The 10,788-nt window shown below is 64.8% G+C and overlaps 1 protein-coding gene across 5 annotated transcripts; it reads left to right on the top strand.

The window, feature by feature from the left end:
• Positions 1-423: 423 nt before the first annotated feature.
• Positions 424-10,491, top strand: PTPN7 (protein tyrosine phosphatase non-receptor type 7). 5 transcript variants are annotated; one of them, XM_072831429.1, is made up of 11 exons: positions 446-578; positions 1,103-1,235; positions 1,634-1,805; positions 2,254-2,437; positions 2,702-2,786; positions 3,795-3,871; positions 4,883-5,020; positions 5,353-5,463; positions 6,320-6,477; positions 7,669-7,782; positions 8,750-10,491. In XM_072831429.1, exons 3-11 carry the CDS (start codon positions 1,684-1,686, stop codon positions 8,841-8,843), a joined length of 1,083 nt encoding a protein of 360 aa, XP_072687530.1. In that variant the 5' UTR covers positions 446-578; positions 1,103-1,235; positions 1,634-1,683; the 3' UTR covers positions 8,844-10,491. The 5 variants fall into 5 exon arrangements, with proteins under 5 accessions (XP_072687531.1, XP_072687527.1, XP_072687530.1 ...); XM_072831427.1 differs by having other exon boundaries at positions 1,103-1,244; XM_072831430.1 differs by lacking the exon at positions 1,103-1,235 and having other exon boundaries at positions 424-578; positions 2,705-2,786.
• Positions 10,492-10,788: the final 297 nt, after the last annotated feature.

Below are 10,788 nucleotides of genomic sequence, written 5' to 3'. Positions count from 1 at the left end.
AGGGACGGCCCTTCTGGCCTGGCCTGGGCCTTTCTGCCCCTGCTTCCCTCCCAGCCTGCCCCACCACCTACAGCCACCTCTGCAGGTGCCCCAGCCCCTGCCCCTGACTCCAGAGCTTGAAGGGGGCAAGGGCTCCCCGGACCACAGGGCGCCGAGGCAGAAGCAGGGCAGTGGGAAGCAGTGTCCGGGCAGGGCCGGCGGGACCAGAACCAGCAGCGAGCTGGGGGCAGCGGGCTGACGCTGCACGTGACCAGAGCCCAGAGGCCAAACAGTCCAGGGAGCACGCGGGCGGGGGGCGAGGGGAGCCAGGGTGGCGGGGAGCGGTCCGGCCCCCTCCGTCCCCGCACCCCCGCCCGAGGGACCCGGGCAGCCCACCCCGGGGCACAGGCGAGAGGCACCCGACCCCTGGTGGTGGCAGCAGGCGCAGGAGGGCAGCAGGCGGCTGGGGTGTGCGTGGGTGGCAGCGAGGAGGGGCGAGGGAGGAAGCTGGCTTCCTGAAGCTTCCTCAGCCCTCAAAGACCGACCAACAGACAGACAGACAGCTGGCAAGAGGCGGCCTGGAGGCCACGGCTGCCTCAGTGAGTCCCTGACCGGTGGAGGAGGGGCCCCGTGGTCCTGGGGTGGTGGGGACCCCGGGGAGGTGGGGGGGCACTCCGGGCAGGTGGGAGCGAGGCTGCGTGGGGTGCCACGCTGTGTGGCCGGGGAATGGGTGCTGCCCCATCAGACGGCCCCGAGGGGCGCGGGGAGGGAGCCCCAGGGCGCTGCAGGGGGACCAGAGGCCAGCCATCCCTTCCTGCTTCGTGCGAGCTTCTCGCTCCCCGCACATCTGCACGGCCGGGGTGTCCCCTCACCTCGGGGCTTAGCGGCTCCGCCGCCGCCCCCACCCCTCGGACGCCACGGCCTGGCTCTGGGAGGTGGGGACGGTCCCCCCCAGGAGGACTCAGGCCCACCACCTCCGTGCCCCCCGTCCCCCCAGCTGTCGCCTCACCATGCGCTGCCGCTCAAGGGCTTGTGAGGCCATTTCCTGTGACGGTTACAGAGGCGGGAGGTGGGGGGATGGGCGGGGAAGAAGGAAACACCCCCAGCCTACCTCCCTGGACAGAGACCTCAGAAGCCAGAATGACCTTGGGCCCGCCCGCAGCGAGGACAGGGTCCCCAAGGGTCCCCAGCTGGCTCTGCTGCTGCCGCCGCGAGAGGCCTCAAACCTCTCATCTCGGAGCGGGCCCGGCCTGGAGGTGGCTTCCGTGAGCTTTCTCTCTCCCTTCCACGCAGAACGCGCGGCTCCTGTTTCCTCCCTCTCCTTCCTTACCTGGGCCCCGCGCGGGCCCCCTGTGCTCCAGCCTCGGGCAGCCTCTGCCCCCCATCCCCCTCCGTCTGGAGCCCTTCCTGACCTTGCCTCCCCGCACAAGCTCCATACCTCATTGGGTCCCTCCTCCAACCCCGGCCACCCCACCGCCCTGGGTCCCCCCTCGTAGGGACCCCGGCCTTCTTGCCGTGAAAACGACAGCTCTGCTCGGAGAAGGGACGACACCTGAGAGCGGAGGTGCCAGAAAGCAGGCGGCGGGCCTGGGCTTGGGTGCCTCTCAGGTGGGCAGAGAGGCCGGGGTCAGCTGCCGAGGGCCCTGTCTTTCAGGTGAACCTCATGGCTGCGTGAGCCTCCCCCAGGCCAGCACCCAGCCCAGCATGGTCCAGGACTGGGGGGGGTGCTTGAGAGCACGGCCGTCCACCTGGTCTTTGGGGGGAGCCATGACCCAGCCGCCACCCAGCAAAGCTCCGGCCAAGAAGCACGTGCGGCTGCAGGAGAGGTGAGGCCTTTCCTGGGGGGCGGGGGGTGTCCCAGCCCTGAGACCCTGCGCGGTGCTCTCTGCCTGCCCCTACAGCTCCGAGGCCGAGGGCTGAGGGCTCCAACCTGGAAAGGAACCCAGATGTGCTCATTTGCATGTCATTTGCATGCACTGACAGGTCGGGATAAAGTTTCCCGCCTCCTTGGGCTGCTCCCCAACCCGAGGCGGGGCTGTAGTCCCTGGAGCAGGGCTGTGTTGGGTCTGGGCTCGTCCACGCTCTGGGTGTGGCAGGAGGGGCGCAGGCAGGCAGCTGGAGCGTCGAGGTGACAAAAGGAGGGAACGCAGCGGGGCCAGAGCCCTCGAACCCACCGGGCCTCCGCCCAGGGGAAGACCAGGAGCAGCCTCCTCAGACGTGCCCTGAACCAGCAACAGCAAAAAGCAGCAGCCAGTGGTGTTGTCGTGCCCACAGGAGGGGCTCCAACGTCGCTTTGATGCTGGATGTGCGGTCCCTGGGGGCCGTGGAGCCCATTTGCTCAGTGAACACGCCCCGGGAGGTCACCCTGCACTTTCTGCGCACAGCTGGACACCCCCTCACCCGCTGGGCCCTGCAGCACCAGCCGCCCAGTCCCAAACAGCTGGAGGAGGAATTCCTGGTAAGAACTTGGGGTCCCCCCGCGGTGCTGTGTGCCTCCGAAGCACAGCCAGCCAGCGGGCACCGTACTGTCTTGTCTTCGGGCCTCCGGAAAGAGAACCCACGAGGGAGAAAACCACCCCGTGGGCCCCTCTGCGCTGCACCCCTGCAGACCCACGGAGGCCAGGAGGGAATTGCCGGGATCAGCCCCTGTGGACACAAGGACGGGGCGGCGGGGGCAGGCGGGCACGGGGGTCGATATTCACTCATCTCTTCCCTCTGCCAGAAGATCCCCTCGAACTTCGTCAACTCTGAAGACCTGGACATCCCTGGCCACGCCTCCAAGGACCGCTACAAGACCATCCTGCCGAGTAAGAACCGCGTGTCAGGGGAGTGCAGCCGTCCCTGGGCTGGACGGTGTGAGGGCGACAGGCGCGGCCCCAGCGAGGGCGCGTCTACGAGAGCAGTGGCAGGTTTGGGGATGGGAGTCCGGGGCTCTGAGGGGCTGACCCCGCAGGCCCTAAAGGCCCAGGGCCCCGCACAGAAGCAAGCTCCAGACCCTGGGAGACTGACTCCTGCCGCTGCCCACCCACCTCCAGCAACTCCCAGCCGTGAGGCCGTCTCACCGCCCACCCCCGCCCCCGCCCCCATCCCCGCCCCCACCCCCGCCCCTGCCCCTGCCCGCCTGGTGGGTCAGCACTCAGCCCAGGGAGCGGGAGGGAGTGGCCCTCGTCCCGGCCCAAGTCAAAGACGGAGGGGAGGTCCCCCCGCTTGCAGGGCCCCGTCCAGAACCAGGCCAGCCCTGGGGGAGTTTGTCTCCCCTGCTCACGAGCCCGGCCTCCGTCCCTGCTGGGACTCGCGTGGGGACAGCCCTCCCGCTCGAGGCAGAGCTGGGCAGGCCCAGTGCAGCCCGAGTCCTGGCGCCTCGTCACCACCGTGCGAGTTTAGCAAGTCACTCGTCCACATCCCGTGTTCACCGTCAGAGAAGACGCTTTCTCCTCGACGTCTCTTTCTCCGTCCCCGTTGGCACAGTCCTGCTCCGCCCCTGCCCACCCTCCGGGCTGGAGTGTCCCGCCGACCGCCCACGAGCCCCTGCTGCTCCAAACCCTTTCTTCCACAGTCCGTCCCCTACAGCCCCACCGGGTCAACCCGCCGGGTCAACCCGCCCCGGGAGGTCCTTTGCTCACGTCCCTCTGCTGCTCAGAGGCCTTCTGCGGCTCCTATTGTCTGCACACGAAGTAATTTAGTGGGTCCGTGGCCACCTGCTATCCCGGACTCGCTGTGACAAGCGCGGGGACTCACCTCTTCCTGACCCTGTGGGAGCTAGCATTAGTCGGTCCCCTTTTGACCTCTGACCTCTGCTGATCTTTACTTCCCAGATCCCCAGAGCCGCGTCTGCCTGGGCCGGGCACAGAGCCAAGAGGACGGAGACTACATCAACGCCAACTACATCCGAGTGAGTGGCCTTGGCCGCCGCTGCCCTGCGGGGAGTGGGCTGTGTTTGAGGACATCTGTCCCCAGAGAACACCTCCCAGCTGTGGGTCCCGCTCCAGTCACCGCTGCCCGGCCCCGCCAAGCTGGGGCAGACCCCGAAGGGGCCCCGGCCACCAGCCAGAGCACAGAGCAGATGTTACGCTGGGATGATACCAGCCCAGGGCCCTTCATCCCCGCCCGCCCTGCACCCAGGGAGCAAGTCGCACCGTTGCCCCGCCCCCTCCATCCCGGGGCTCAGCCTGGAAGGTGCTGCACACAAAGGAGCTCTTAGCTGTCTCCTCTCTCTCTCTCTCTCCTTCGTGGAGATGGTTTAACATCAGTGTAGGAACCAGGGGGCGGTGGCTCCCTACCCGGGTTCCCCACCTCTGCGGGGGCCCTAAGTAGCTGTCCAGGCAGCGCCCCTAGTGGCCCGGGGTGGCAAGGACGGCGGTCGGAAGGAGACCTCCCATGAGCCGCAGAAACGGGGCGAGCAGCCTCTCTCTGGGCTTCCTCATCTGGAGGAGCTGAGGCTCCGAGGGCTCAGGAAGGGGCCGCAGCCCCGAGTGCATCTTGCTACTAAATATGTAAAAGTGATGCGGAACGGCCAGCCGGTCCCTCCACCAAGGGCTGAACGCGGTTTTCTTCTTTTGTGCGGGTAGAAGGCTGCGGGGAGGCAGGGGACGCGCCCCACAAAGGACCAAAGGACGGAACAGGCGCCGGCCTCTCCGTGCACTTTCTGGAATCGGATCTGTACCGCTTTCCGCATGCCAGATACGAGCCCACTTCCCAGAGGAGGAAGCTGAGGCTTACGGAGGCCGCCACCCCGCTTCCCGCGGCAGAGGGGGGCAGAGCGGTGGTCTGAACCCGCGCTCCTCCTCCCGGAGCCCGTGTGGGGCGGCCTGATCCCAGGACCTGCAGGGTCCAGGTCCCCCCACCACTGCCCCGGCCCTCTCTCACTGCTTCCCGCCCTTCCTTTGCACACCCCCCCACCCAGGGCTATGACGGGCAGGAGAAGGTCTACATTGCCACCCAGGGCCCCATGCCCAACACTGTGTCGGACTTCTGGGAGATGGTGTGGCAGGAGGAAGTGTCACTCATCGTCATGCTCACTCAGCTCCGGGAGGGCAAGGAGGTAGGAGGTGGGGCCGCAGTCCCTAGGGAGCCGCCCGGCTACCCCCTCCCGCACCTCACAGGCCCCTACCCCCTAGGGGGCAGCTCAGCACTAGGCCCCCCACCCCCGCCCCCTGCCCCAGTCTGCGCCTCTCAGAAAGTTCTGAGTGTCAGAGGCAGGGCGGGGAGGAGCGAGCAGGTGCCAAGCTCCAGGAGCCCCCCTGCCCCAGGGCTGACCCAGGCCGCCCATAGCCCCCCAGTGGGCAGGAGAGGGGCCCACTCCCCTTTCTGGCATCCTGGCCCTGCTCCACTGATAGACACTCCCCCTCTGACTCCCAGCTCCCTCCCTCCTAGAAATGTGTCCACTACTGGCCCACAGAAGAGGAGACCTATGGACCCTTCCGGATCCGCATCCAAGACACCAAAGAATGTCCAGAGTACACTGTGCGGCAGCTCAGCATCCAGGTACAGGAAGTCCCGGCGGCCCCTGACCTCCACCCGGAAACTCAGGCCCACCCTTCACGGGGAGCCAGGGCTTCGCGCTTCCAAACCTTCTCAAACACGCATCTAAATGAGGAGCTTGAGGGGCCCGGGGCGGGGGACTCAGCGGTGGGGGTCTGCCTCCGGCCCAGGCCGTGACCCCGGGTCCTGGGATCAAGTACCATGTCAGGCTCCCTGCATGGAGCCTGCTTCTCCCTCTGCCTGTGTCTCTGCCTCTGTCTCTCACGAATAAATAAATAACAAAATCTTTTAGAAAGTAAAAGAAGAGCTTGAGGCACAGAAGAAAGAGAAGCATAGGTAGTGCCCTAGTGTCAGGGCAGAGCCAACGAACCCACAGGAGCCACCAGGAGGCCCCGGAAAGGAGAGGTGGGGTCCCGGAGTCCTGCTGGAGGAGCCAGGGCGGGAGACGCATGGTGACACACGCCAAGGGCTGGGAAGTGCCTTCTATCAGCACCTGGCGCTTCATACTTTTCCAAGGATTCCTCTATCAGTTCATTATCCCCCAGGCGTCCAGAGAAGTGTCCTACACGGTACCACTGCCTCCTTTCCCTGAGCAAAAAGAATGAGCTTAAGGGACGTGCCCAGAGTCACGTGCTGGTTAGAGCAGAGCCAGGGCTTGAACCTGGGCCCTCCCCGTCGGTGGGCACAGTCCTCCAGGCGCGTCGGCACAGGGAGTGGTGGGGCTTGGGGAGCAGAGGGGAGGCCCAATCCCACCCGCTCGGTCCATGGGGTGATTCTGGCCCTCGCCACCCCTGGCACCAGAGGAGAAGGCTGGCGGTGCCCCAGCCTGACCCGGGCCTCATGCCTGTCCCCGTAACAGCACCAGGAGGAGACCCGGCCAGTGAAGCACGTCCTCTTCTCCGCCTGGCCTGACCACCAGACCCCGGAGTCGGCGGGGCCCCTGCTGCGCCTGGTGGCCGAGGTGGAGGACAGCCCAGAGGCGGCTGCCAGCACCGGCCCCATCGTGGTCCACTGCAGGTACGCGGCCCCCGTCCTTGCCTTGGGTCTGTCCCCGGAGGGGCCCAAGAAGGACAGCGTCGGGCAGGCCCAGCTCTCCCAGGAAGGGCCCTCTAGGCCACCAGCAAGCACCACGTGCTCATCCTCTCCTCCAGGCAGGGCCTGGCCACCTGGGCCGGACACTGGGGCACAGGCCAGAGAGCGGACACTATCAGAGAGCTTCCCCGTCGGCTGGGGCGGGCAGGGGTCATGGCCCCTGCTGCTGAGGAGACAGCTTGGCTTACGGCCCCAGGAAGGATGCACATCAAAGGACGAAGTGCAACACAGGGTGATGAGGGCTGTGTGGCGGTGCCGGGGAGCACAGGACCAAGTCGCACATCCCAGACTTGGGCCAGGGAAGTTTTTCCAGGAGGAAGGACGTTTAAACTAAGTGAAAGCCCGAGAGGTGAAGTAGCCAAGTGAGGCATGCAAAGGGGAGGCGCTCCCGACTGATGGAACAGCATGTGCAAAGGCCCCTCGACAGAATTTCTGAACGGACGCATTGCTGGAGTAGAGTGACATGGGGGGCCTGGGGGTCACGTGGGGGAGGCGAGGAGAGAGCTAAGAGTCACTCTGGAAGGCCCGTGACAAGACGCCTCCTGGGACTGGCTAAGAAACTTGGATTTAGCCAGAGGAATACTAGGCTGCAGAGTGAGAAGCTGAGTGGGACGGAGGGGGCAACAGGCACGCGCTTCCCACAAGGACACCATTCCAGAGCAGAGCACGGGCACAAGCACAGGCAGAGGGACTCATGGGCCCCCTCCCCACAGGCCACCTCTGTCGGGGTTCAGACGAGAAGTCTCCCCAAAGAAGGGGGCGCCGGGAAGGTCCCCTGAGCATGAGCAGCTGTGGGGGGGCCTCACGGCTGGAGAGGGCGGGGTGGGGGCTCAGCAAACTTGGGGGGGCCCCAAGCTGGAAGCACCGCCCGCTGCTAAGCAGGAGACGGTCATCCGAGCGTCCACAGGGATGGCCGCTGCCCTGGGACAGGGTTAGGGACACGTAACCTCCTCCAGCACCAGCTCCCACCCGCGACAGTCTCGCCAGCTTCCCCCATCCCCAGGCCTCCACCCCCAAAGAAAGTGCCCTAAGTTCCCCCTGCTTCTCCGTAGTTTGGGGCCCGGGGCCACGTTCCCTGGGCCCTGTAACCTCCCACCCCCTCCCGGCCGTGTCCAGTGCAGGGATTGGCCGGACCGGCTGCTTCATCGCCACCCGCATTGGCTGCCAACAGCTGAAGGCCCGAGGGGAAGTGGACATTCTGGGCATTGTGTGCCAACTGCGGCTGGACAGGTGGGTCCGCGGAGGTGGACGGGATGGGCCTGCGGAGGTGGACGGGTGGACGGGATGGGCCTGCGGAGGTGGATGGGTGGATAGGATGGGCCTGCGGAGGGGGACGGGTGGGTCCGCGGAGGTAGACAGGTGGACAGGCGGGTCTTTGGAGGTGGACGGGTGGGTGGACGGGCCTGCGGACGTGGGTGGGACCCACAACCTGAGGACTGGCATCAGTGCTTCCTGGGCACCACAGAACTTGCAGGCACATCGCCATCGGGCCCTTCCCTTGAGGAAGAAAGGGACTCTTGGCTTAAAGATCTGTTTCTTTTGCAACTAGCGCCCAGGAAAGACTAGAATTTTAGCTTTGCAGGCTGAGAATTAAATACGCCACTCTGTGGATATCTGAGCACAAATCTGTTTGGGTTTTGTTTCCAAATTCCCTACTGAGGGGAAGGTGGAAGAACAGGGTACGGTTGGTTCTAGATAATGCATGGAAGGCCCTGGACCTGGACATGGGAACCAGGGTGCACCTTCTGACTTGCACCTACCGAGCTGTCTTGGTATTTCTCTAGGCCCCATCTCTTTATCTGGAGAGAAATAATGGCTCCTTCCCCCGAGAGCTGGTGTAAGGAAAGAGTTAACTCCCTTTTCTCGTATATAAGAGCCTACTCTACAGATATATGGAATGGTTATGCTTGCTTTTAAGATGGGGAGGCGGAAACTTTGAGGTTTGGGAAAATTCGAGGCCTGGTCCTGCCTTGGGAGCCAATGGGTCAGAGAAGAACAAGTCTCAGTATGAGTCGCCCTGACTATGGGGCAGAGGGGCCTTCCTTGTAGGGAAGGAGTGAGGGGCAGCCGGAGGGCGTAGGAAGCTCAGAGGATGAAGGTGGGAAGTGGCTGACAGTTCTCTGGGAGGACCCCCCATGCAGGGCTCTGAGGCCTGACCCCACCCTCCCCACTCCCCGTCTGCGTGCTTCCCATACAGGGGCGGGATGATCCAGACCACGGAGCAGTACCAGTTCCTGCACCACACCCTGGCCCTGTATGCGGCCCAGCTGCCGGAGGGGCCCTGCCCCTGACTCCGGGGGCCCTCCACCAGCCCAGGGGCCAAATTCCCCCAGGCCTGGGTGGGGTGGGGGGGCTGGGAACGTGGGCCTCGTGACCTGAGGGACCCCTTGGAGGGGCGTGGGGAGGGCTGCCCCTCTCAGTGGACTCGCGCGGCCACAGGAGGCTGCAGCAGACTCAGGGCTTTAGCAGGGCCGCCCTTCTGCTTCCACTAGCGGCCCCAAACGGACGCTTGGGGGACCTCCCGTGTCCCTCTGGGCTTTGAGCGAGGAGCCGGCATTTAGGACAGCTGAGAAAGGAGCCCAGGTGTCCGGGTCCTGCCCACAGCGCTCCGCAAGCTTCATCTCTGGGACGTGGACATTAGGTGCCTCCCTGCCATGGCGAAAGCAATGGGAAAAGCTCCCAGGAGCCGCGCCAGCTGTGCCCCCGTCCTGGGGCCGGCGAGACAGTGACCCAAGACCATCGGCTGCCTGGCCCTGCCCAAGCACAGGCCGGATGCCAGAGAAGCCTGGTCCTGACCGTGGCCACGTTCCCAGCATCCCCGCAGGGACTGTCTCCTCGCCCCACACCTGCAAGGGCTGGATACCACCCACCGAAGGGCAACAAGGCCCCAGACCGCCCCTGTGCCCACACTGGAGTCCTGGGATCAGGCTCCAGGGCTGACCAGGCCAGGCAGTCGGAACCTCTGGAAGAGGGGAGGCGTGGGGACCCCTCAGAAGTCCAGCGGGGTCCTTGCCTCCATAATTGCCAGCCGCTTACCCCAGCTGCTCCGTGGGAGGGCCCAGCATCTTCGGTCTTCCTTCCACGACCTCAGGAGAGCCCTCGGTAGCAGGAGGTACAAAGGAATGAGGAGAAAGGGTGAAACAAAGGGCTTGGCCTGATTTTAGAAAGCCAGCCGCCTGCCCCTGCCTCCCCCCCCCCGCCCCCGTCCCCCTGCATTTGCAGAGTGTGCCTGGAGAGCCTGGCTGTTTCCACAGCAAGTCGGGGTGAAAGCGCTCCCTGCGGACCTGGGGCCTCAGGCTAATTTGGGATCCCTCTGAGTCTATCTCAGAGAGCGAACGCCCTTCGGCATCTCAGTATCAGCACAGTTTCCAGGGCACCCACCATCACTCTCAGGGCTCACCTGCATGCCCCCGGGAGACCTCCGGTCCTTCATCCTCGAATCCAAGATGTGCTGCTCGTGAGGGTGAAGGAAAGTGCCACCCTCTGGGTGCTCAGCCCCCAGGGGCTGCCTTTGCTGATGCCGGTTCGGGAGCCCCCCAAGGAGCTGGAGCCTGGAGAACAGCCGAGTCTCCTTGTGCATGACGCCCCTTCTGAAGAGCGTGCAGTGTGGACACGGAGGTTCATTTTTTTCATGCTTCTGCTTGGTCTCACAACGGAATCTCTCCTTCCTTGCAGCCCCGGGAGCTGGGTCCCCAGCCCCCCAACCTTCCCTGCGCCTGATGGGAGGTGCGCACAGGCTGTGCCCGCCCGGATTGCGGGGCAGGAGCTCTCAAGTGCCTGAGCCTGCCCAGCTCAGACCGGGCAGGGAGGGAAACAGAGGTGTAAGCGTGGGCCCGCAGGCTCCCCTCCCTGGTACGCCGCCCCCACCCCTTCTAGAACTTAGTACAAGCTCTGGAGAAGGGACCGGGTAGAAGAATAAAGGCTTTTTTGGATGACTGATTCGTTTCTTCCCATCTTTTTCTCAAGCCTTGGAGCCTCTTCACAGCAACAGAGTAAGATGCCACAGACCAGGAGTGAGCTCTAGACCCTTACCCCAGGGCATGCATGTTTCTAGAAGTTCTTGAGACGTGGCATAGTGACACTGCAGTTTAGGAAGTGGGGCAGAGGGGTGCCTTGGAGCTAGGTCGGGACCTAGAAGAGGCAGTAGCTAGAAGGATGATAGTTTGGGATCCCTCCACTTTGGCCACTGGTCATCCAGGCTCTCCTTGGGTAGGCCTGACACATAGGGTTTGGGTC

The sequence above is a fragment of the Canis lupus genome, chromosome 6, assembly GCF_048164855.1.
Source record: "Canis lupus baileyi chromosome 6, mCanLup2.hap1, whole genome shotgun sequence".
Classification (NCBI taxonomy): Eukaryota; Metazoa; Chordata; class Mammalia; order Carnivora; family Canidae; genus Canis; species Canis lupus.
This window is presented reverse-complemented; position numbering and strand designations above follow the sequence as displayed.